The sequence below is a fragment of the Cannabis sativa genome, chromosome 7, assembly GCF_029168945.1.
Source record: "Cannabis sativa cultivar Pink pepper isolate KNU-18-1 chromosome 7, ASM2916894v1, whole genome shotgun sequence".
In the NCBI taxonomy this organism is placed as follows: domain Eukaryota; kingdom Viridiplantae; phylum Streptophyta; class Magnoliopsida; order Rosales; family Cannabaceae; genus Cannabis; species Cannabis sativa.
In genome coordinates, this window is record NC_083607.1 from 1,049,369 (window position 1) to 1,075,939 (window position 26,571).

A 26,571-nucleotide genomic window follows, 5' to 3' on the forward strand; every position below is an offset into this window, starting at 1 on the left:
TTTTTAAAAAAAAATTAGTTTAAATATATCAATAAAAAATAACACGTGGATAATTACTTAACATTTAATGGTCAAGTACTTACAGAGTTCCAAAAAATATAACTTAAATATTATTATCGCTAAAAATTAAACTTAAGTGCTTATTTATAATAAGGAGTTTAACTTAAGTATTTATACTGTAAATTACTCTTTAAAAAATAAAATAAAATATCTCAAAAATAAAAAATAAAAAATAAGTCATGAGTGTGAGTGTGAGTGTGAGTTAATTATTTTTTGTTGATTATAATTTATATAATGCATTCTCTTTTGCATGAAAGGATTATCTTATTTGTTTGGTTTTAATTAAGTATAACTAAGAATTTGATTGGTTTAAAATTTGAAAATAATTTTATAATTTTGAATGGTCATTTTATTTATTACGGTATTCATGTAGTTTTAATTAAGTACAATTAAGAGTTTGATTGGTTTAAAATTGGCGAAGAGAAAATATATGAAACCGAGAGATGGAGAATTATGAATAAATTAGTTTTAGAGGGTAAATTTTTTTATTTTTACACTTTAAAACAGTTTTTTTTTTTTTTTTGCATTTTTACGAAATTCTACATAGAAACTTTTATTGTAACTAGCTCTGCAACCTAAATTGCAACAAAAAATCGTACAGAAACCCTTATTGCAACTAGCGCTGCAACCACTTTAAAAACTCAAACCGTAAATTAAAAAAAAAGTTAAAAAAAAATATTATATAGAGTAATTCTCCTTATAAATATATATATTTTTTTTCTTTTTACACATTTAATATATATATATACTAGGGGAATGTACGTGTCGAGCCACGTATTGATAGTTTTATTTAAGATTTTAGTCTTTTTAAGATTTTGAATATATTTTAGTTTTAAAGATTTCAAATTTTTTGTTTGAAAAAATTAAATATTTATATTTGAAATATTATTTAATAATGTATTAAAAATAATATCAGTGTAATTATAAAATTGTAAATAAATTTATTATTGGAGTAGTAGATTATTCTATTTAGTTCTTTTTTTAACAGAGCATTGTAATGTAAGTTTATATCTATAAATATTCTGTAAAGTGTTAATATTATATGAACATCTGCATTTATAAAGCTAAAAAGTGGGTCAATGACAGAAGTGATATATGTGCAATCACACAAAGATAGAAGTGGTATTTCTGCTAAACCATGACACTTGAATCATCGGGCCGAATTAACACCAACCAATAAGAAAGAAAAAAAAACAAAGAACAGTTTCAAGGTGGAGTATTGTGTTTAATATATGAGTTTGCACGATCAGATTTAGAACAATTACAAATAATGAGAAAGTAGATACAGAATTAAATCTAATCAAATTTAAATTTAAATAGTATATGATTTAGATATTTTTAATTAATCTATTTAATAAATAATAATTATCTAGTCAAAAAAAAATATCTACAAACATTATAGTGAAAAAAATAATAACAATAAAAAAAAAATAGTTATCCTTATATAATAGAAAAATAGAAAAGTTAAATTTTATCATCAATTAAAATTAATAATTATACGTGTATAATCAATAGGTTAAAAAAAAGAATATTGACCTATATTATAGATAGATATATAGATTATGGAGTACAAACACTTGGACTACATTTGATGACTCTATTGCCAAAAATTTCTTCACATTAGAATAGAAAAGAAATTAATAAAGCAATTAAAAAGAATAACATCACATTATGCATCTGAATAAAAAAAATAAATAAAAAAAATTATTAATATTCTCTCAAGATAGGTTTGTTAGAGAGATATATGGTTAAGATGATTTTTTTAATTTAAAAAGAGATTATTAATATTTAAAAGATTGTTTAATTTTTTGGGTTTAATTATTGGGTTTATTTGTTAACGGAAGATCAAACATAATCGTTAAATTTAACAGAATATTCTTTTTATTTTTAAGTATATTCTGTTAAACCAAGAAATGCCGTTAGATAGACACTTTTAATATATAAAGATAAAGATATAAAATTGTATATAATTTTTTAAAAGGACTATAACCCCTATATATAAGAATTATTGAGTTTCAAGCTAAAAAGAAAAACAACATTTTTATGATTTTTAGGTTTTCAAATCAATAAATCCAAAAATTCTTTAAATATTTTCTTATTTTTTATTTTAAAATTCCAAACTAGTCACAATTTAATTTTTTAAAGTTCAAAAATATAAATCCACATTAAAACAATCACATTTTTAGAATAATTTTTACATAGGAAATTAAATATTTCATTTTTAAAAGATCCTTTTAAATATCAAAATAGATAAAAAGTGTGGATATACCATATACTTTTTCTAATTTCTTTTGTATGTGTTTTAATGTTTTAGTCTTGTTTCTCACTTGGGTAGCTAATTCTACCTATTTTATACAAATTTTGTTGTAAAAATGAATAAAGAAAGAAAAGACCTTTTTTTTTCTTTTGTCCTTTTGTCAAAATCATTCAAAACTTTTCTCATAAATTGACTTCATTTATTTATAAGGTAAATTTTAAACACTTTCTTTTTTAATAAGTAAAAAAAAATAAACAAACACTTTTTTTTACTTTTTTTTTTCTTTATAGAGAAGTATACTTATAATTATTTGAGGTAAATTAGTGATATGAAGTGATGTTTTAGATTTGTTTTTAGAAATTATATCTTCAATAGTACTAAAAGTTTGTGTCACTATAATTTCATATTATTTTAACATAATTAAATGTCTTTATTTTTAACTACATATTTAAATTAGTTAAGTAGCAATAGCATATTACTATGAGATGGCTTCATAAGTAGTTAGTTAATTATTTTTTATAATGATTATTTAATTAAAATATGTAAAATCTTATTTTGAAGTATATTAATAGTAATATAAGACATATACATTTTGTGTTAAATATTAGTGAAGCTTTTTATTATTATAAGTAAAAAAGTGTCTAGTTTCTAATATAAAAATAACTGTATCTAATTTTAATATTTTAAAATAAAAATTACCTAGTTTAGTTATGTAGTTAAAATTAATATTAACAAATAATATGATTATTTATATTTCTATTCATTCTATAATACTTAGTTGTATTTATATATATTATTGCAAAATTTTACAATGCATTTTTTAAAAAAGGTGTACTGGTGTATTTTTATTTGTTTTTGCATTAGGAGAATTTTTTAATTAATTTTTTTTTTCATAATTGTGTATATTGTAATTACTCAAAACATCTATAAAATTTCAAAAAATTCCAAAAAAAAAAACACATTGAAAATAGAATTTAAACAGTACGCTCATGTAAATCTTTAATTTTATATGCATATATAATAGATTGTTTGAACACTAATTTTTAAATTCTTTAAAATTTTATAAAATATTTTAAATAACTATAACGTTAATAATTAGAAAAAATAAACTAAAAACTTTTTTAAATATTAAAATAATTGAGGATGTATTAATGTGCCTTTTTTTGAGTTGCATTGTAGAACTATATTATTTTTTATCTTATGATAAAGAAATAAGAATTTTGTACCTCATAATATTTATTTTTGGTTACATCATAACCTATGTCATAAATAGATATATGTATCAATTGGTTTTATTTTTACCTTTTAAAACAAAATTCATTAAATCAAATTCTTAGTGTTGGCTGTCAATTTTGACTTTTGTTTTGTATAACAATGAGAAAAGAAGAAACACCATTCCCATTTAGACATTAGTACGAGGTGACAAATATGTTTTGAATTTATTAAAAAGAAATTGACAAATAATTGATATTATATGTTTTTGTTCCATTTAAAATTGAAGCCTAAATTATAGTTTTATAAATTTAAAGTATGTTGAGAAAATTACACAAATTTTCTTATAAATTAAATTAGTAAGAATAAAATAACAGTGGAAATAACAAATTTTGGTATGTCTCTAAATCTGCTATAAATCTTTTACTGAATTTGAGAAACAAAAATACACAACATTTTACAACACTCCTCACAATCTATACTCTAATTATACTCAAGAATTCTTCTCACAAAAATTCTCTCAAAAACTTTTTTTCTCTCTCTAAGCTTTTAATAAAAGTTATACTTCCTTTTGTTCTGGGATACATATAAATGAAACTTATGTGTGTCTATATACTATAGGCTACAAATAAAATAAGTTGTAGAAATTAGCCTATTGTTATGCACCTTCCATTACTAATTTGCTAACTTAAGCTTCTTAAAAATAACAATGAATGTGATCTATTTTTTTTTTAATTTTAACTAAGAAAGGATAATGTTATTTCTTTAATAGAGTACTTATGCCGCAAAAGAAAATTATTAAGTTTATGTCGCTTACAAACTCAAAATTTTGAATACTCTACTGTTTATCTATTAAAACATACGAAATTCGATACTTAATTTTTATTTATTTTTGAAAACAAACTCGATACTTAAACAAATAGTGATATGACACGTTATGGTAGTGTTAGACATCATTAGTGTTCTTTAATATTTTTATAAAATAATGCATGTGATATAACTAGGTACATAACACTACAATGTATTATATTGTTATTAGTGTATTTAAATATCAATACCATAAAATTTAATTTAATAATTATTATTATAAAAAACTACCAATCATTTGCAAGCTACCATTTTATATAAGTATTAAGTATTACTGATGTCTAATAATAATATTCTATAAATTATATTATAATAATAAAAAAAATTGCAAAACCAAAGTGTTAAGCCCCACTAAAAAAGATAACTAAAAATGCATATTATATATTTCATAATTTATTAATTAGTAATAAAAAGCCCTTGTAAATTTGTTTTATATTATTCAACTCCCCACAAAATATAAATTTTTAAAAATGCCATAATTTTGACATGAAGTAGACTAATATAATTTTTTCTATTATGTTTATTAATGTCAATTAATACACATAATTTTTATTATAAACCCTCCATTCATGAAAATTCTTGGTCATGGTTTCTAATAACATTATTTATTTAGTCAAAATAATGAGTAAAGAAAAGTTGAAAGTGACACTTTTTAGTATTAGTATTAAGCAATGAATCTTATTAAAAACAAAATATTTAATTAATATATTATATATATATTTTTTCAAAGAAAACAAATATTAGAATATATGCTCCATTGATTTTACGTTATTAATAAAATAATTTTCTCCCAAAACCAATAGTTTGGCAAGACTCAATATAAAATGGTATTTTTCTAAATTTGGGAACCTTTTAAATATATATTATTTTTTCTTTTGAAAAACAAATATTATATTATTTTTTAGGGAAAAAAACAAAAAAATACAAAAAAGGAAAAAAAATTACAAAAATACTTTGGGCCGGCCCATTAAACATTTATACAGTCCACATACAAATATTTACAAAAATACCACATGCACTAAGCCTTCAGCTGTACAGAGCGAACCATGAAGATGAAAATACGCGCTCGTTTCAAAACCGCAAAACAACCAAAATGAAACCAAAACGAGAAAAATACAACTATTAATTCTGGCAAAATCAACTGGAAAAAAATACCTGCAATGATCTAAACTGAAAATGACGAAAAAAAATCAGAAAAACTGTATAGAAACTGAAATTACACATTTGTTTTCTATTTTATTCAATCAAAATAACTCCCCCTAATATCGAAATCTATATTCATGAAATGTAGATCTGTAACAAACAGATCTGGAGCTCCCACTAAATCCAAAACAATGTATGATGTGAAAAATTTAAAAAAAAAAAACCTTATGAATAATACATCTACGTTATATACAGTTGCATTTTGATTTATTTTTTGTTTTGGTTGCCTTATAGTTGCATTATCGTTTTATGATAGTTTATATATTATGCAAGAATTTAATTTGATGGGGACTAAGAAATAGTAGTTATACATAGTAAGTTTTGTGTAAATAGTTGCATATTAATTTTATAGTGAAATAACATATGCAAGTAGCAAAACTATAACAAAACTACAAAACAACTGTATGCAAGTGCAAATAGTTGCCTTATAGTTGCATTATCGTTTTATGATAGTTTATATATTATGCAAGAATTTAATTTGATGGGGACTATAAGAAATAGCAGTTATACATAGTAAGTTTTGTGCAAATAGTTGCATATTAATTTTATAGTGAAATAACATATGCAAGTAGCAAAACTATAATAAAACTACAAAACAACTGTATGCAAGTGCAAATAGTTGCCTTATAGTTGCATTATCGTTTTATGATAGTTTATATATTATGCAAGAATTTAATTTGATGGGGACTAAGAAATAGTAGTTATACATAGTAAGTTTTGTGCAAATAGTTGCATATGAATTTTATAGTGAAATAACATATGCAAGTAGCAAAACTATAATAAAACTACAAAACAACTGTATACAAACTAAAATACAGGAAAAACTCTTTGAACATCAACATCCATGATAAATCTCATTGTTACCCATTGATGATATAAAAATGGGATCGACTGTGTTAATCTAATCTATTAGCTTTGCCACCTTCACTCATAAATCTTAATCATGTTTGTCCTAATACTTTTCTAATATTAATTTTATAACTCTACTCACGTCAATACTACTATAAGCATGAATTAGATCGTTTTCTTTTCAAGTATAGAATATCATCGGTAATTGTTTCTTATTATTTTATTTTGTTATCTAATTATTTCGACGTGGCTTTGAGCTAGTCCAGCGAGAATGAAAATAACATTAAAATTGTACGAATTTATTTGTACATGCTTATATCAGTTGAATGGTCTAGTCAAAATCTTCTCTTTTGTCATGAAAGTATTTCAGAAGTTGTAAAGTTAAACTAATAAGTTAAAAAGATTTAATTAAAAACTGAAATAAAATTAAAAATAAAAAGGAAAGAAGAAAAAAAGAGAGTGAAATGATGGATTGATTGATAGAAGTCAATCCTAGACCTAAGCAACAATATATAAGAAACTAGCTTTACAATTAAAAATTAAAAATAAAAAGAAAAGAAGAATTGTTATGGAAAAAAAATTAAAAATTAAAAAGCGAAAAATAAAATTAAAAATTAAAAATTAAAAACTGAAAATAAAATTAAAAATAAAAAATTAAAAACTGAAATAAAATTAAAAATAAAAAGAAAAGAAGAAAAAAAGAGAGTGAAATGATGGATTGATTGATAGAAAATGAAAAAAGAGAGGGAAGAGTGTAGGATTTGATTGATGGATGGAATGATGACTAAGTGGTATATGTGTAATAAAACAAACTTTGTAAGTAAAAAAGTAGGTATAAGCGTGTATGAGTAATTTTGTAATAAATTGTATAAAATGGATTTTTCATGTAAAAATTTCTATTTTTTATCTTTGAATGTTAAACGGGATAAAGATGGGGATCACACTTCCCGCCCTATCCCTACTCTGACGGGATCCGCTTAGAATTTTATTTTATATTTCTAATAATATTTTTATAATTTGTAATTATGTTTGCATTTATTAGTATATTATTATTCTTTTTTATGGTTTTTAAGTTGTGTTTTGGATAATAATTAGTTTATTAAATAATAAATAATGTGTAATATTTCAATTTTTATGTAGATTAATATTTTTATAAACTTAAAATTTTCTTATAAACTTTAGTTTTTTATTGGAAAATTCTCCGCTCCATCCTTACTCCCATTAGGGGATTTTCGCCCCATCCCCAATGGAGAATAAACAGGGATAAGGATTTAAATTTTTAACGGGAATGGGAACGGGGAGTACTCCCCGCCAATTTCTCGCTCTGTGTACATCTCTAAATTTATTATTAAAAAGTTGATTTATGTGGTTAAAGGATATTAGTAGTATTACCGCTAATATCCTTTATTTGAAAGGGACACATTTATTTCATATTTAAACGATATGTCGTTTCAATGAAAAACAACATTTATAGCTTATGTAAAAATGACACTTTTTTAAGAAACACTTACAGTGCTGAAATCGAAGAGAGAGAGAAGAAACTTTTTTCTATTTTGAAAAGTACATATTTTATTTCATTAAATGACATGTCACTTATTGATCAATCAAAGAGAGATTCAACAACTAAAAGAAAGATTGATTATTTGGGATCCTTTCTTTCTTCAAACGGAACGAACGTGAGAAGCAAATGATTATTCATCTACTTCCGGAAGAAATCGAAAAATTTCTTGAGAATCCTACAAGATCCATTCGTTCTTTTTTTTTTTTTCTGACAGATGGTCAGAACATTTTAATAAAAAACGACATCGTTTATAGGCTGGTTTTGTCTAAAAACGACACAATTTAAGAACACAATCGAAGAGAGAGAGAGAGAGAGAGAGAGAGAGAGAGAGAGAGAGAGAGAGAGAGAGAGAGAGAGAGAGAGAGAGAGAGAGAGAGAGAGAGAGAGAGAGAGAGAGAGAGAGAGCATACATACTTTTTTTCATATTTGAAAAGGACACATTTATCTCATTTTCATTTTAATGGAAAACGACATCGTTTTATAGTTTGGTTTTGTTTAACAACGACACAATTTGAGAATATAGTTGAAATTAGTTATGTTATCGGTACGGATAGTGCGGGTTATAATATTTTTTCAAACAAAATTGCATAATGGTTTTATAATTTTTCTAATTGCAACCGCGAAAATACAATATGGTACAGTACGGTTTGAACGATTTACACTGTCATCATTATCAAACATTATAACTAAAATTTTAAAATCAATATAATAAAATTTTAACAATATAAAAAAAATTTCTCTAAAAGAAATAATGTAATATACACATATATTGTAAATATTTATCTGAAAAAATAAAATAAAAATTATATTGTAAAAATTAGAATAATTACGACATAACTACCTAAGTTTAACTCTGCATTGCAAATAAATACCTAAGTTTAATTTTGGGAATAATAATACCTAATTTATATTTTTGTAACTTCATAGGTACCTGATTTTTAAATGTGAAGTCATTATATACGTGTCGTATTCTTATTGATATATTTAAACTAATATATTTTAGAAAATAAAAATTTAATGACCTGGACCAATTGAGTATTGTCACATGGTAATTTACTTAACGTTTAACCAAATATCTACTGAAGTTCAAGAATTATAACTAAGATATTATTACTGTAAAAAATTGAAATTAAATATTTATTTGCAATTAGGAATTAAATTTAAGTATTTATATCGTAAATTACTCTAAAAATTAGTAATTTTATAATATATAGTGCAATGCAATTTGAACCGCAATTATTAAATTCAAAACTGTAACAGCATCCCTAATTAAAATCAAGGGAGATAATTTCAAATGAGGTGTCTTTCTAATACCAACGACGTCGTTTAAAAGGATCACTGTTGAAATCGAATAGAGTTATAAAGAGAGAAAGAGCAGACATACTCTTTTTATTTGAAAAGGACACAAAATTCATTACATTTTCAAACGACATGTCATTTTTCTGAAAACGACATCGTTTATAGGTTGCATTAGTCTCAAAACGACATCGTTCTAAAGAAACACTAGAGAAAGAAAGAAGCAGACATACTCTTTGTATTAGAAAAGGACACATTTAATTTTCAAACGACATATCGTTTTGTTTTTCTGAAAAACGACATCATTTACAGTTGCAGTATTCTAAAACGACATCGTTTAAAAGAAACACTGTTGAAATCGAAGAGAGATAGAGAGAGAAAGAAGCAGACATACTCTTTTTATTTGAATGGGACATACAAACGACATGTCGTTTTTCTGAAAAACGACATCATTTACAGTTACAGTAGTCTAAAAACGACATCGTTTAAAAAAAAAACACTGTTGAAATCGAAGAGAGAGAGAAAAGCAGACATGGTTGTTAGTTTACTTTCTGGGAAAATGGCTTTCTCTCTTTCTCTCTCTAAAATACAAACCCTAACTTTCTCTCTCTAAAAACTTCATCACAAAATCCAAACCCAAACCCACTCACTCTCTCTCTTACCCCACTTTCTCTCTCTAAAACAGGATATCTGTCGCCTTCAATTACGACTTTCCCACCCACACCCACACTCACAATCACATTCTCTCTCTCTCTTTGGATTTTTCTCTTGGTGTGTGTGTGTGTGAGTGTATATATACATTTCAAGGTGTTTTTTTATTGGTTTGGGGTATGAATCAAGTCGCGGTGGTCTCTAAGGAAGCTGAGGACGAGTCAGCGACTCAGTCCATCGAGCTTTCCAAAAGTTGTTCCGATAAGGCTGATTCCGGTGGTACTGGTACTGGTACTGGTGGTGGTGGTGGTGTTGAAGAAGAAGCTGTTGAGAAGCCGGAAGATCCAATGGAGGAGGATTCGGTTAGTCCTGCTACTGTGTTTTGTATTAGGCTTAAACAGCCTAGGTCGAATTTGCTTCATAAGATGAGTGTTCCTGAGCTATGTCGAAATTTTAGGTAATTTTTTTCTTCTTGAATTTTGAATTTTGAGCTTTAATGTTGGGATTATTGGTTTTGATAGAATCTAATTGGGAATTTGAATGAGACTATGTTGTTGCCCAGATTGTGAATTTGGGCAGAAAGATAAAGTCTTTTAACTTTTAATTTGATCAAAACGAAGATTTTAGAGATAAAGGTAAGTTTTTTTTTCTTTCTTTCTTCTGAATTTTGAGGTTTAATGTGGGAATTTATGTGTTTTGAGGAATCTAATGAGGAATTTAAACGAGCCTATATTGGCCAGATTGTGAATTTGGGCAGAAAAGTACACTTCAGAGTCCAACTTTTAATTTGATCAAAACAAAGCCTTTAGAGTTGAGTGGCACAATGATTGTCCCTCTTCTGCTTTTTCTTAGAGGTTTAACCGTTTTAATACTATTTGCAACTGCTGAACCATAGGTTTTCCTAGCTATAGGAGCTATAATACAAATGAGAGTTTTGTTGTTGAGAATGGAAAGGAATTTTCTTGATATGCTTTAAGGGATAGAAGGAGACCCTTGTTGATATGATGATAGTATGATGTTTTATTTTTGAAGAGGGAGGTTGATTAATTCTGTTGATATTTGCTACTTGCTTGATTTGAGGGCTGAAATGAAATCCTATATTTGGACAGAAACCGGTCAATGCGTTCATTTTTTCATTAATAGAGATGATAGGAATTGGTGCTGATAGAGAAACATTATTGATATTATAATTTTGTTAAACACTACTAATTTTGAAGACTCTTATGAAATGTTATAATTGAAGAAAAGCCTTTCTTCTTTTTATAATTGGAGATGGTAAAAACTGTTGCATGATTTTATGATTTTTAGTAAGCATTTTACAATTAGAGTGGAACACATTTGTGTGAAAACTTTCCCACAGTAAGCACTCCTCCAATAGTTTCAAGAATTGGTGCATATAAATTTGCACGTGTGTTGTTTTTTAGCTAGCGTCTCGTAATCATAGTGGGTCACTTTTTTATTACAAGACTTACCCTAATGAACATGTTTCTCGAAGACCTGTCTCTTCAATTTTTTTCTACTAATACTCATTATGCGTTTAAGTTATAAAGTGAGATGGTCTTCTCATCAATTCTACATTTGCTTGTTTCAGTGCGGTTGCTTGGTGTGGTAAGCTGAATGCGATAGCTTGTGCATCGGAAACATGTGCAAGAATTCCAAGGTTAACCTAGTTCATTCCTTTTCTTCTATTTTCTTAGTCCATCAGTTTGAGGCCATAGTCAAGGCGTTCTGTTTAAATAATGCTAAATTACTGTGTAGTCTGTGTTGATAAGATATGTTGTCATTTATTGCTTTTCTAATAAAAACCTTGCTATTATCTTCTCTTTTAAGAAAACTGTCTGGTTCTCACCCACATTGATCCTTTTATTTATCGGATGAAACCCTATCTAGTTATTTTCTTCTAAATGTTGTTATAATCCTTATCGGTAATGCTTTGCTTGTGATAGTTCCACCGCGAATTCCCCATTTTGGATCCCCATTCATATTGTGATCCCAGAACGACCAACTGAGTGCGAAGTGTTCAATGTTGTAGCAGGTATTACGCACCCTTCTTTGCAAATGTTGCTCCTTTTTTACTGTCTATGACTATGTGTTTGTGCTTCAATTATAAATCAGATACTTCAGATAACTGTTAAGATATTTTTATGAAATTAGGAATATCATATTTGATTCATAGACATTTTAATAACAAGGTTGATTAAAATGTCTGTCATTTGTTGCTTTGAATTGAGAGCAGCTGATTATTTTATACAATGTTGAGCTCTTTTATTTTCTCTGTGTTTGGTGGGTTTGGTCCATGGTAACTCATCGAGCCAAAAAAGGGAAATGTTTGAAATCTGCTTCATCAACTTCTCTGCACATTATTTTATCTTAAAAGAACAAAAACAAAAAACTTTGCAAATTATTGACGGACGTGGGATGAGGCATGCAAGGTGGCAAGCCATATTATTTCTGTTTGTGCATTCTTATTAGTCATAATTGATAATTTATGAGTAATATTGAATATATGTCACAGATTCTCCTCGTGATTCTGTTCAGTTTATTGAATGGTCGCCTACTTCTTGTCCTCGTGCTTTACTAATTGCCAACTTTCATGGGAGGGTAACCATATGGACTCAGCCTTCACAGGTAAGCTGTTTCTGTTACACTGCTAAAAAAATATGTCATTTGAGAGACCCTTGTGGTTAATTTATGTTGTTTTTATCGGTTCAGGGTTCAGCAAATGTAGTACGTGATGCTACCTGCTGGCAACGTGAGCACCAATGGCGGCAGGATATTGCTGTCGTTACGAAATGGTTATCAGGGGTATCTCCGGTAGGCAGTTTTCATTTATTTGTCCTACAATGAAATAATGCGTGTACTTTATTTTTGTTCTACATTAGCTCTGATTTCTTCTTTTTCGTATGTATACCTATTTCCTATGTTCAACAGCTACATGAAACATTCTAATTTTTTTTAATAAATTTCCTTTGGTATTAGGTGTCTAATCTTGTTTGCTATCTGATGAATCAGTATAGGTGGCTTTCCTCAAAATCGAGTACTGGTGCAAATTCAAAGTCAACTTTTGAAGAAAAATTTATTTCACAGCAGTCTCAAAATTCAGGTTTTTTGCTTAATGTAGTTTCTCTTTCAGTTGTTATGTAGTTTTTACCGATTTATGATAATGATTTGCTTTTAGAGGTCTTTAGTTTGTTGGTTTTTGTTTCCTTATGTATTTTGATTCAGCACTCGTCATAACCGAAATCAACTCTTTTTTTTTTTTCTCTGAATGCAAGTTCGAAATCAACTTAAATATACATCTGGGCGTATTTTAAATCTGATCTGGTTTATTGTTTTTGTTTCAGCTAGGTGGCCGAATTTTCTTTGTGTTTGTTCTGTTTTCTCTTCGGGTTCTGTTCAACTACATTGGTCACAATGGCCTCCTAATCAAAGTATTGCTCCAGCCAAGTGGTTTTGTACAAGTAAAGGACTCTTGGGTGCAGGGCCTAGTGGGATCATGGCCGCTGATGCTATCATAACAGATAGCGGAGCCATGCATGTTGCAGGTGTTCCAATCGTAAATCCATCTACTGTTGTTGTTTGGGAGGTTACTCCTGGCCCTGGAAATGGATTTCAGACAACTGCAAAGAGAGTCACGAGCAATGGAGTCCCACCTTCAATCAATCCACCTTCTTGGGCAGGTTTCTCGCCTTTAGCTGCATATTTGTTTAGCTGGCAAGAATATTTATTATCTGAAGCAAAGAGCGGAAAGAAGCAGACAGATTCAGAATTAAGTGAAACTGTACAACTTCATTGCTCCCCGGTTTCAAACTTTTCTGCATATGTAAGCCCTGAAGCTGCAGCTCAATCTGCAACAACTACTACTTGGGGGTCTGGAGTTACTGCCGTTGCCTTTGATCCCACACGCGGGGGTTCTGTTATAGCTGTTGTCATAGTTGAGGGTATGAACTTGTATACTTGTTCTAAACAATCTTTTAGATTTGATTAATACTTAGTTGTTGATTTCATTTGGTTTAATTATTTTTTAAATTTCCAAACCTGTACACTTTAGGCAAGAAATCCTCCCAATTGTGACCTTCTCTTGTTTCCTCGTTTCTTTGGGAAAAATAAAACCTGGTTCTGGTGTTTAAAACATTGCGGAGAAAGTTATATGTGCTTCGGTGCTTGATAGGGTATGTTTATAAATCATTTTTGGGTGTCCTTTCTTGTTAACATGTAACTGGGTTTGTTAAGTTGAATTTATGTTAGCTTATTTGAACCGAAAGGATTATTAGCTAGCCAAACAAGATGGGCTTGAATATGTGGAGGTGTATGCTATTTGAGTATGATTTCTGGTTTTATCATGCAGGGCAATACATGTCTCCTTATGATCCGGATGAGGGTCCTTCAATTACAGGATGGAGAGTGCAACGCTGGGAATCATCTGTTCAACCTGTCGTTCTACATCAAATATTTGGAAATCCAACTTCTAGTTTTGGTGGGCAGGCACCCATGCAAACAGTTTGGGAGTCCAAAGTGAATACATGCATACAGCCAACTAATGACTTTAAGTGTTACCAATCAACTGTAACTGCACCAACACCCGATTCAATTGCGGAGAAGGCAAAACGAGTAACCTTTGATCCTTTCGATTTGCCAAGTGATGTTAGAACTCTAGCAAGAATTGTCTATTCTGCACATGGTGGTGAGATTGCTGTTTCTTTTCTCCGAGGTGGGGTTCACATTTTTTCTGGCCCAAGCTTTGCACCTGTTGATAACTATCAGATAAATGTTGGATCTGCAATTGCTGCTCCTGCATTTTCATCTACGAGCTGTTGTTCTGCGTCTGTTTGGCACGATACCAGTAAGGATCGTACCATTTTGAAGATTATTCGTGTTCTTCCCCCTGCTGTTCCAAGTGGCCAAGATAAGACAAACTCATCAACCTGGGAACGTGCAATTGCAGAAAGGTACTACTTCTTAATGATAGTAAACCTCTCATTCTTCGTAAGCAATTGTGAACTTCTTTTGTAAGAAGAGTGGTTGAATGCATATATGTTGATGATCTGTGATTTAATTGGTAACAGATTTTGGTGGAGTCTTATGGTTGGAGTTGATTGGTGGGATGCTGTCGGTTGTACACAGAGTGCTGCCGAGGATGGCATTGGTAAAAAAATAGCTCGATTTTATTTATGCTATTATTATCCAAGAACGAATCTTTTGCTCTATATGATGTGCAGTAGCTAGTGTCTGATATCTATTTTTTGTTGCTACAGTTTCATTGAACAGTGTTATTGCGGTCTTGGATGCGGATTTTCATTCTCTTCCTTCAACTCAGTATAGGCAACAGTATGGTCCTGTAAGTTTCAATTGTGCTAAATGTGTAATACTCCAGTAGTGTGTATAAATAAAGAATAACTTTTGTTAGGAAGCAATTTTCTTATTCTTGTTCTTTTGTCGAAAATAGATTATTCTAAGAACATTAAGTTTCTTTCAGTGTAAGATTTTCATGCATTTGCATATCACATAAATTTCTGATCTCGTTGACTGCTAATTTCTTTTTTTTTTCGATTGGCTAAATTATTTTAAACTGTTAATGCAGAGTCTAGATAGGATAAAATGCAGACTATTGGAAGGCACAAACGCTCAAGAAGTCCGGGCAATGGTTCTGGATATGCAAGCAAGGTTATTACTCGATATGCTGGGGAAAGGAATTGAATCAGCTTTGATAAATCCTTCTGCTCTGGTAGCTGAGCCATGGATTGCATCTGGCGAGACCTTGTCTGGCATTGATCCCGAAGCAATGGCTGTTGATCCAGCACTCTGTTCCAGTATTCAGGTGTGCTTTTTTTAATGATTGAAATTCTTCACTTTTTTATTGCCTTTGAACTTTGTCGGTTGTTTGTTGGATTCTAATGATTCCTAAAATTTGAGGTTTCGCCTACTGTAATCTTTTACATCATATCTTTAAGAGCATATTATGAAAATGAAGATTACCATATTGATGCAACAGTAGTCCCGTCCTTGCAATAATTCTGATTTTCCGTTTTGTTGCAATGATTCCCGTGTGATGCAGGCTTATGTTGATGCAGTTCTTGATCTAGCTTCACATTTTATTACACGCTTAAGGCGCTATGCAAGTTTCTGTCGCACGTTGGCAAGTCATGCTGTCACTGCAGGTACCGGAAGTAACCGTAACATGGTTACAAGTCCTACTCAAAGTGCTGCATCACCTGCAACAAATCAGGGTCAGTGTGCATTTGCTTTTTTTCTTTCAAAATCGGTCTTTTTAGGTACAAAAGATCATAATATATGTATTGTTTGTTTTGTTAGGGAGTCAAAATGGAACAACAAATTCGACTGGAAGTACCCAAATGCAAGCTTGGGTACAAGGTGCCATTGCCAAGATTAGTAGCACTAATGACGGTGGTGTGTCTAGCTCAGCTCCTAACCCAATAAGCGGTCCATCATCTTTCATGCCGATCAGCATTAATACGGGAACTTTTCCTGGAACCCCAGCCGTTAGGCTTATTGGCGACTGTCATTTTCTTCATAGGCTTTGCCAACTTTTACTATTTTGTTTTTTCTTTCGCCGAACGCAACTGCCTCGCTATATGGGTAGTAATGCACAAAGAAATACCGATACAAATGTCCAAAAGCCTCAGTCTGGTCAGCCTGGGAAAGTAGAAGAAATGGGTTCGGGTCCTGTAAAACCATCGTCAGTAGCCAGACCAGAAGAAAATCAGGTAAACCGAGCTGGTCAGGTTGTGCCTGGAGCAAAAGGGGTTGAAGAAGGAAGTGCTGGAAGGTCAAGACTGGGTTCCGGTAATGCTGGTCAAGGGTATACTTTTGAAGAGGTACCGTTGATTTCTTTCACTTCTGTGTTGCAATTAGAAGTTGTTTGTATAAGCAGATCTCAATAACGAAATGAACATGTTCTGCTTCTGTGTAGGTTAAAGTCCTATTCCTTATACTGATGGATCTTTGTAGACGAACAGCAGGCCTATTACACCCGCTTCCGGTATCTCAGGTTGGAAGCAGCAACATCCAGGTGCGCTTGCATTATATCGACGGTAATTATACCGTTCTTCCAGAGGTTGTTGAAGCATCCTTGGGTCCTCATATGCAGGTATAGTTATTGTTCTTTCGATTATTTATTTTTCAGAGAAATCGGTATCCTCCTTACATTTTCTAATTCGATAATATGGGCTATGCAGAATATGCCAAGGCCTAGAGGTGCTGATGCTGCTGGTCTCTTACTTCGGGAATTGGAACTCCACCCCCCAGCTGAAGAGTGGCACAGGCGGAACATGTTTGGTGGGCCATGGTCTGATCCAGATGATATGGGCTCGGTGGATGACACTCCCAAGCCATCTACTTATTCGACTCACCCACTTGACTTCAGTTCAGTGGAAAGTACCGATGTTTACTACGGTACTCAAGGCTTGTGGCCAAGGAAACGAAGAATGTCCGAAAGAGATGCAGCTTTTGGACTTAACACATCTGTAGGCCTCGGAGCCTATCTCGGTATAATGGGATCTCGTAGAGATGTTGTTACTGCAGTATGGAAGACTGGTCTTGAAGGAGTTTGGTACAAGGTTCGACATTAAACCATTTTCCCGATCGAATTCTTTTGATAACCATGTTTTTACAGCTAACCAATTCATTGATCTAACATTATGCAGTGCATAAGGTGTTTAAGGCAAACTTCAGCTTTCACTTCACCAACTGCTACCAATGCAGCTAATCAAAACGACCGAGAGGTTTGGTGGATAAGCCGTTGGGCTTATGGCTGTCCTATGTGCGGTGGAACATGGGTTCGCGTCGTGTAACTGAGAAACCTCGGTTGCCAAAGGGAGCGCTAAGCGACGAAGATTCCTCGTACACTGGAAGATTTCAAAGCTTTTCAAAGCCATTTTTTATCGAACCGAGCTCTGCGTGGCGATATATTTTTGTTTATTTTTAGAGGAGAAATAGTTGGTAGATATAATTGTGTACACTTGAATGTAAAGAGAGAGAGAGAGGTAGAGGTAGAGTGAGAAAGAGCTATATTTAGATTAACAGACAGTAGTGAAAGGACTATGATTACCCTTTTTTGTAAATGGGTCTAAATGTGCATTAGAATTAGATATTTTTGCCAATAAAGTCACCTGTTTTTATTGCTATTTTTGGCTTTTGTTTTAATTTCCTTCTTTATTTGTATCATATATATAAGGATTCTTGTCCTTCAAATTTTGACAAAATCTAACAGTTCGAAATAAATTTTAACGATCAGAAAAATTTAAAGAACATGATTTTGTATATGTCAAATTTTAAAAAGTAAAAGTTCTAATTAGCTTTTAAATAACTCAAAATTATGGTAAGAGTTTGTGAAATTCCCTATTAAAGTATTAAAGCATGCAATTTTTTTTTGAACTTGTGCAAATTTGTAGAATTTTATTTGAACAAATTGGGATGTTTTGAATTCATAGATATGAATTTTTCTAAAAGCATTTGGTTGTATTAAGTTTTAACAGTTAAAATTGTAAATAATTTATGTGAAGTTAAACCAAATAGAAATCTTTGTGGTCAAACTCTCTAAACTTGTGAGTTTGACACGATCAATCTTTTTACCGAATTTTCGGAATAAAATATTTCAAACTTCAATTTTGTTTTGATCTCCACTTTTTTGTAAGTTTTTGGCTGTTAAATACTAAATAGACACAGTGCCAAACTCAGTATGTATAATTAGAGTTTGTATGGAATTTTACTTTCAAAAATTCAGTAGAGGAGTTGATCGTGCCAAACTCAAAAGTTTAGAGAGTTTAGCCGCAAATTACCCGTTTTTAAATAATAATTATTATTATTTTAAGAGTAATTTGCGGTAAAAATACCTAAGTTTTATCCCGAGTAGCAGATAAATACCTAAGTCGTATTTTTAGCGGTAAAAATACCTTCCGTCACACTTCTGGAACTTCCGTAGGTACCTCTCCGTTATGTGCCAAGTTAGTATCTACGTGTCACTCGTTCATTGGTCCATGTCATTAATTTTTTTTTTATTTATTATTTAAATGTTTAAAAATAATTTTAAACATATAAAAAATAAACAAAAATAAATATAATCAATTTTTTTATCATTAATTCTTACATATTTAAAAATTAAATAAAACTTATTTTTTTAAATTAAAAAAATTACAAAATTAACAAACACATAAAACTTAATATCTAATTCCTACAAAACCAATTAATAATAAAAATCATATAAAAATCTAATTCCTACAAAATAATTAAACATAAACACTTAGATTAAATTAAATTCCAAACCTAGAAAATCTGAGAACACTAAAATCCTGTTCTTCTCCCCCTTCTCTTCTGCGATTCAGGTGCAAACCAGAGAACACCCCCATCGTCATCATCTTCTTCCTCCTCACCAACAACAGCCCTATTTTACATACCATATCTCACTATCATGTATAAATCACGCTAAAATTACAGAAAAGAACAAAACCCATAACCTCAAATCGTCTTCTCACAAAACTGAAAAAAAAAAAACCCAGTAAATTTAATCCACAAAAATCCTCATCTGAAACATCTTAGAAAAAAATAAAAAAGGTAAAAAAAAATACCTAGAAGCCTTGTGCGATTTTCTTGAGTGCACAGAAGCATCATCGTCTTCCTCTTGTGCGATTGCAACATCATTGTCGTCCTCTTGGCGATTGCAACCCCAACACTCAAGCTTCCCAGATCCAGATGTCGTTGTGCAACCCCAACACTCAAGCTTCCCAGCACTCAACCCCAGCAGAGAGAAATCGAGAAAGAGAGGGACTGCGAGAGTGGATCGAGAAAGAGAGGGACTGAGAGAGTGGAGAGAACTCGAGCGAGATCGAGAGGGAGAACAAGCTTCGGTGTGGTCTGATGCTTGCGATCTTGGGGGTAGTGGGAATCTCGTCCATCGGTTGTGGCGGAATGGCTCACGGAGGTCGGACGGAGGTGCGCCGGAGAAGAAACCAGGGTCGGGCGGAGGTGCACGGAGAGGGAACCTGTGAGAAGAGAGAGATGAGAACGAGTTTAGTTTTAGGTTTGTTTTGATTTTTTTTTTTATTTTATTCAGTTTAAATTTTTAATGTTAATTTATTATTATTATTTTGTATTTAAAATTCTAATTAGGTTTAATTTTAATTTTTATTTAATTTTAAAATGATTTTTAAATAATAAAAATAATAATTAAATGACGTGGACCAATGCGAAGATGACATGTGGACACTTACACATCACTTAACGGAGAGGTACCTACGGAAGTTCCAAAAGTGTGACGGAAGGTATTTTTACCGCCAAAAATACAACTTAGGTATTTATCTGCTACTCGAGATAAAACTTAGGTATTTTTGCCGCAAATTACTCTTATTTTAATTAATTAAAAAAAGCTAATTTAGATTTTTCCCCCTAAACTTTGACACGTACCAAATCATGTCCTCTGAACTTTTTTAGTCGTTACAAATTTCTCTCGAACTATTGAGATTGTTAGATTTAAGGACTTTTGCCTAATTTTACTAAAGAAAGTCTGATGTGAATGAAAATTTAGGGGGCACAATTCAGTGCATGTTAAAGTTCAAGGGACATGATTTTGTAATTATTAAAGTTCGGAGACACAATTTAGTATATGGACAATCGAAATATTAGCAAAATTAAATGAAATTAGATAAAAACCCTTAATTTAACAATCTCAATAGTTCATGGGAAATTTTTAACGATTTAAAAAGTTGAAGGGGCATGATTTGGTACATGTCAAAATTCAGGGACAAAAACTCTAATTAGCCATAAAAAATATACTATTTTAGGCTCGTTTAGTACGCCGCATTATATTGTATTTTGTTAGATTACATTGTATTGCATTAGTTTTATTTAATACAATACTATGTTTATTATTGACCTGTATTAATAGATTATGTAAAAATATAATATATTTTCAATACACTCGACCCCAACACCGATTACGGGTTGAGTCACGAGTCTGGGTCTCGGGTCCAGATCCGGGTCCTCAATCTATCCGTGTCCCGAGTCCGAGATCCGAGTCTTAGTCGGAGATTGAAGTTAACTCCAATTTTTTTATAAATATTATAACAAACCATTATATTATGTATTAAATAATACAACTTAAATTATATTAAAAAATATGATCGTAATAATTAATATAATACATTACTTTATCTATCTACCAGAGTATTATACAATATTACTCTTAACAAACTAGGCTTTGTGAATCTAAACTAAATAACGACTCAAACAACCAAACTTCCAAAAAAAAATCAGTGAAAAATCTCTTCAGATTCGAAAATGAGCTCCACCGGCCAAAGCGGCGGCGGCGGAGGCGGAAGCGGAGCCGGAGCCACCGGAGGATCCCATTCCTTAGCTTTCAGAGTAATGAGACTATGCAGACCTTCATTCCATTCCGATCCAGTCCCACTCCGTCTCGACCCAACCGATCTCCTCGTAGGCGAAGACATATTCGACGATCCAATCGCCGCCTTCCAACTCCCTCGTCTTCTCCCTTCTCTATCCTCCTCCACCGTCGATTCCGATCTCACCTACCGTTCTAGATTCCTCCTCCCTGATCTCTCCGACTCAATCGGTCTCTCTGGACTCCTCGTTCTTCCTCAAGCTTTTGGAGCTATTTATTTGGGCGAAACATTCTGTAGCTATATTAGTATCAATAACAGCTCTAGTTTTGAAGTTAGGGATGTGATTATTAAGGTTTTGATTTTGATCTCAGTTTTGAAATGATTTCGATTTTTTTTTTTTTTTGGTTTTTGTTCGTTTGTAATGATTAATTTTGGTTTTGATGTAATAGGCGGAAATTCAAACTGAGAGACAGAGGATTCTGCTTTTGGATACTTCGAAATCTCCGGTTGAGTCTATTCGAGCTGGAGGAAGATATGATTTCATTGTTGAACATGATGTCAAGGAACTTGGACCTCACACGTACGTATATATATACATATATATATATATATCTGTGTATGTATGTATATAATAAAGTTAGAGTATTTAGCTGAATTGAGTTGATGCTATGATAATATGATCTTCATGTGAATTTAGGTTGGTTTGCACTGCATTGTGCAATGAGATATATATATATATATATATATATTTATATATGGGAAAATTCTATTGCTTAGAGAAACTATAACTGAGATTTTTCTTATATGAGTATGTACTCAACCTGGTTTTGAAAATTTAGAATAATTTATAGTGTCAAAAACACAAGAAGGAAACATTCAAATGCACACGTGCAAAAAGAAACAAGCATGTATGCAACTGGATCTTTTAACTATGTTTTTTATATAGTAAATTATTCAGAATTTCTGAAAAGGGATGGGATGCTTAGACCGTCACATATATATATATATTATAAAGTTAAAGTCTTTAGTTGAATTGAGTTTATGCTATGATATTAGACCGTCACATATATATATATATATATATATCTGTATGTATGTATGTATTTATATTATAAAGTTAGAGTCTTTGGTTGAATTGAGCTGATGCTATGATATGATCTGTGAATTTAGGTTTGTTTGCACTGCATTGTGCAATGATATATATAGGAAAATTTTACTGTTTAGAGAAATTATAACTAAGATTTTCTTATATGAGTGATATGTACATTGTTGTTTTGGTATACACTCGACCTGTTTTCTAAAAATTTAGAATAGTTTATAGTGTCAAAAACACAAGGTTGAAACATTCAAATGCACAAATGCAAAAAAGAAACAAGCATGTGTGCAACTGGATGTGAACTATCTTGTTGCAAAAAGAAACAAGCACGTGTGTGACTGGATCATTGAACTATGTTTTCGATATCATAAATTATTCAGAATTTTTCAAAAAGGATGAATTTTTTTTTAAAAAAGTGGTGTCCCTACTATAATTTTGTCATATATATTTGTTTGTTAATGTGCATGAGTTTGAGGTGAATAAAGTTAGTCTTTAGTTGAATTGAGTGATGCTATGATATGATATATTCTTGATGTGAATTTAGGTTGGTTTGCACTGCATTGTACAATGATGGTGATGGTGAGCGTAAATATCTTCCCCAGTTCTTCAAATTCATCGTTGCTAATCCTTTGTCAGTTAGGACTAAGGTATTTGTTCAAATCTAATTTCCTTTTTTGTTGATATTACTCTCCTTTTTTTTGTCTGTGAATGAATGTAGTTAGTGAATTTGATGTTATGTTGTTTAATTTCTGTTTTCTGCAGGTCCGTGTTGTTAAGGTATGACAAAGTTGATCAATTGTTCTTCTGGTTGTAAGTTTTATCAATTCTTTTATGAGCAATTTTAACAATTATAGGAGCACTCTATAGGTGTAGTAGCTGAAATGGTCAGGCTCATATGGTCTCCGAGTTTCGAGACCCTCTTTCGATACCTACTTTGGAATTGTTTAGGCGGGGAGTTGCTCTAGAGGTAGCTCGCTCAAATGGTTGGTTGGACATGTGGTTTGAAGTTCGAGTCCAAAGTGGGTACCAATATAGAAATTGCTATAGCTTTTTTTGTTCTAGATGAGGAATCAGAACTTTTTTGGGGTAGCTAAAATGGTTAGGCTCATAAGGTCTCCGAGATTGACCCCCTCTTGGATACCTACATTGCAATTGTTATAGTATATTGGTCTCCAAATATTGTAATAGTTTAGCAAGAAGTTGCGCTAGCCACTAGTCTTCTTAGTATAGTGAGTTAAAACCACCCAAGAAGCACCTAAGAGGTAGCTCAAATGGTTGGACATGTGGTCTGAAATTCGAGTTCAAAGTCGGTACCTATATAGAAATTGCTATAGTTGTTTTGTCCTAGATGAGGAATCGAGTTTTTAGCATATATTTGATACATTTTGCCTATATTTGTATTTTCTTTTTACTTCATTGCTGTAAGAAATGTTTTTTTCTGTGTCAAATTATTTCTTATACAAGTGATAATCGAATTAATCTCGTAGGAAGCTACATTTTTGGAAGCTTGTATTGAAAACCATACAAAATCAAACCTTTTCATGGATCAAGTTGAGTTTGAACCAGCTCCGAATTGGACTGCCAAAATACTAATGGCAGACGAGCACCCCATTGAGAGTAATTCTCAAGCAAGGTCAGTCAGTGTATTTTGAATTCGGGTATTATTTATGATTCAATATACTTTCTTCCCTTTGGTTGACGAATTTAATGATTTTTTTCAGCGAAATAATTAAGACACCAGTTCTTGTCAAATCTGGAGGAGGAATCTATAACTATCTTTATCAGTTAAAACAGTCATCTACTGATTCTGCACAGATTAAAGTTGAGGGAAGTAATGTTCTTGGTAAGCTTCAGATAACATGGCGAACTAATCTGGGCGAACCTGGTCGACTACAAACCCAGCAAATTTTGGGCAGCGTAAGTGTTTTGCTCCCATTTTAGAGGAACATACATTTCTTTTTTCAGAAAATCTTAATAATTGGGGTGAAAGTAAAAACTGAAAAACCGAAACCGATCAGGCTGTAACCGAATTTTTGGTTTCACGTCGTCATCGAATTTGGTTGTCGGTTTCGGTTACGGTTTTTTGAAAAAAGAAAATTGGCTAAACCACCAAAAACTGAAAAACATACAGTCAGTTTCGAACGGTTATAATTTCTCAACGGTCAGTTACAGTTTTCATAAAATAACAACCGCAACTGACCAGTCGATTATAAAATTGGTAAAAACCTACCGAATATCACTCCTACTTAATACTTTATGTCATGTAGTGTGATAATATAAGTAACTAAAAGACATTGTTTAGGTTGAAGATAACAACCCAAGGATAAGGAATAGTTTCTTTTACTTGTGGGTGGGAAAAAAATCATGGGGTTTTCTCAATTTTAATAGATAATGTTAAGCTATTGATCCAATTCAGTTCTTGAAAGAAGTAGAGAATAGGTATTTTATTGACATCAAAGAAAGAATTACAAAGTTTCAAACTTTTCGAGACAGTTTAGTATTTCCCTAGAGTAATCTTTTCCTCAATAATCACACAAAATTCCACACCACTCTATTCTTAGCGCAATGCCATAATTTCCACTTGCATGAAAATCAAAATCAAAGTTTACTTATTTTGTTTGTTCATATACTCTTTCTGTAGGCTATAACACACAAGGAGATCGAATTCCAAGTTGTCGAAGTTCCATCTGTTGTCATCTTGGAAAGACCCTTTTTGGTAAATTTTCTTTTACTCGATGAAACTCGAAGTTAGTCTATGGAGAAATATAATGTTCGAACTGAGCTAAAAATTACTTGTTGCAGCTACATTTGCATCTGACTAACCAAACAGATAAAGAACTTGGGCCATTTGAAGTTTGGCTATCACAAGATGGTTTGGACGCCGATCGAGTCATTGTGTTTAACGGTCTTCAAAAAGTGGTAAGCTTTTATCTTTGTAGAAAGTTTTCATCATAAGGAATTTTCCATATCGAGTTTTATTGATCTCAATCCTATACAACAGGTTTTACCGAGACTTAAACCGCTTGCTTCTTCAACTTTTTCTCTGGTATGAAACCATGATCAACTTCATTATTTTGATTTTTGTTTTCCAATACATTTATCAAAACTTTTCAGTTTCTGTTTTGTTTTTCAGAACCTCATTGCTACTAAACTCGGAGTTCAGAAAATTACTGGGATTACATTATTCGACGCAATAGAAAAGAAATCTTATGACCCTTTACAAGACTTAGAGGTCACTTTTCTGTGTTCAATGACCATTCATTCCATTACACTGAAATTTCATCTTATAACAAATCTGATTACCTTTCTTGATTCATTGCAGATTTTTGTCGATTTGGACTAATTTTCGAGTAGATTCATCTGCCTCGGCCTGCATAGTTGGCGCTCGGGACTGAGCTATCAATGGAGCCAAATATTTTCTTGCTTTGCTGCTTGCTTATGAGCTTTGATGAGTATAAATCTATTCCCTACACTCAACTCAAATTCTGTGTTTTTTTCAATCATTTTCAATTAGAAGGGTAATTTGGTCATTTTTTCATGTCCATTACTTTAGAGCTAATACATAGTTTTATAATAACTGATTAAATTAAACAAGCTTGTAAATTATTATTATATAAAATAGTTTTTTTTTTTTTCTTTTACAATCTTGTAAACATTTATTTACTTTATTAGTATTATTTCTCCTATTTAAAATGCTTTATTTCAACATAACTTAATCAATCTTTCTTAACTTTATATTGCTTCAAATAAGGAAAATGTATCTATTATTTCTTATGCTTTGCTTAAACTTTTATTTATTTATTATATAAACATAAATCAATCTATCTTAACCTTTTTTTTAATGGAAAATCTATCTTAACTTTATAATGCTTCAAATAAGGAAAATGTATCTATTGTTTCTTATGCTTTGCTTAAAGTTCAATGAAAAAGTTAAAACTTTTTTTTATTTTACCAATTTGAATTTTTATATTAGCAAAATAGTCCTTGAATTTATAACTTGTAGATAACTAAAACTAAAAGATTTAAATTGTGTATATATTATTCAACTTAGATAAATGTTAAAAAATAACAATAGTGCTTAGTACTTATTTCGGTGTTATACTAATTAATTGAATATTGGATCTTATATCATTTAAAAAAATAATTTTTAAAAAACATCACT

At 30.9% G+C, this 26,571-nt stretch overlaps 2 protein-coding genes across 4 annotated transcripts; both read left to right on the plus strand.

The window, feature by feature from the left end:
- Positions 1-9,323: 9,323 nt before the first annotated feature.
- LOC115698168 (mediator of RNA polymerase II transcription subunit 16) lies at positions 9,324-18,100 on the plus strand. 3 transcript variants are annotated; one of them, XM_030625349.2, is made up of 16 exons: positions 9,324-10,413; positions 11,548-11,616; positions 11,903-11,991; positions 12,472-12,584; positions 12,669-12,770; positions 12,969-13,059; positions 13,301-13,897; positions 14,305-14,905; positions 15,023-15,102; positions 15,212-15,294; positions 15,538-15,774; positions 16,012-16,183; positions 16,269-16,792; positions 16,888-17,064; positions 17,153-17,533; positions 17,621-18,100. In XM_030625349.2, exons 1-16 carry the CDS (start codon positions 10,136-10,138, stop codon positions 17,765-17,767), a joined length of 3,741 nt encoding a protein of 1,246 aa, XP_030481209.1. In that variant the 5' UTR covers positions 9,324-10,135; the 3' UTR covers positions 17,768-18,100. The 3 variants fall into 3 exon arrangements, with proteins under 3 accessions (XP_030481209.1, XP_030481211.1, XP_030481212.1); XM_030625351.2 differs by lacking the exons at positions 9,324-10,413; positions 11,548-11,616; positions 11,903-11,991 and adding an exon at positions 12,026-12,388; XM_030625352.2 differs by lacking the exons at positions 9,324-10,413; positions 11,548-11,616; positions 11,903-11,991 and having other exon boundaries at positions 12,467-12,584; positions 12,974-13,059.
- Positions 18,101-21,149: 3,049 nt separating this feature from the next.
- Positions 21,150-26,095, plus strand: LOC115698061 (uncharacterized). The gene is made up of 11 exons (XM_030625242.2): positions 21,150-21,665; positions 21,763-21,893; positions 22,954-23,056; positions 23,172-23,186; positions 23,897-24,042; positions 24,131-24,326; positions 25,051-25,125; positions 25,212-25,328; positions 25,411-25,455; positions 25,543-25,641; positions 25,732-26,095. Exons 1-11 carry the CDS (start codon positions 21,249-21,251, stop codon positions 25,750-25,752), a joined length of 1,365 nt encoding a protein of 454 aa, XP_030481102.1. The 5' UTR covers positions 21,150-21,248; the 3' UTR covers positions 25,753-26,095.
- Positions 26,096-26,571: the final 476 nt, after the last annotated feature.

Coding starts and splice junctions, on each gene's coding strand:
- LOC115698168 (XM_030625349.2), top strand. CDS start 10,136: ATGAATCAAGTCGCGGTGGTCTCTAAGGAAGCTGAGGACGAGTCAGCG. Junction 11,992..12,471: donor AGTGTTCAATGTTGTAGCAG/GTATTACGCACC, acceptor TATATGTCACAG/ATTCTCCTCGTGATTCTGTT. Junction 12,771..12,968: donor GGTTATCAGGGGTATCTCCG/GTAGGCAGTTTT, acceptor CTGATGAATCAG/TATAGGTGGCTTTCCTCAAA.
- LOC115698061 (XM_030625242.2), top strand. CDS start 21,249: ATGAGCTCCACCGGCCAAAGCGGCGGCGGCGGAGGCGGAAGCGGAGCC. Junction 21,894..22,953: donor AAGGAACTTGGACCTCACAC/GTACGTATATAT, acceptor ATGTGAATTTAG/GTTGGTTTGCACTGCATTGT. Junction 25,456..25,542: donor CTTCTTCAACTTTTTCTCTG/GTATGAAACCAT, acceptor TTTGTTTTTCAG/AACCTCATTGCTACTAAACT.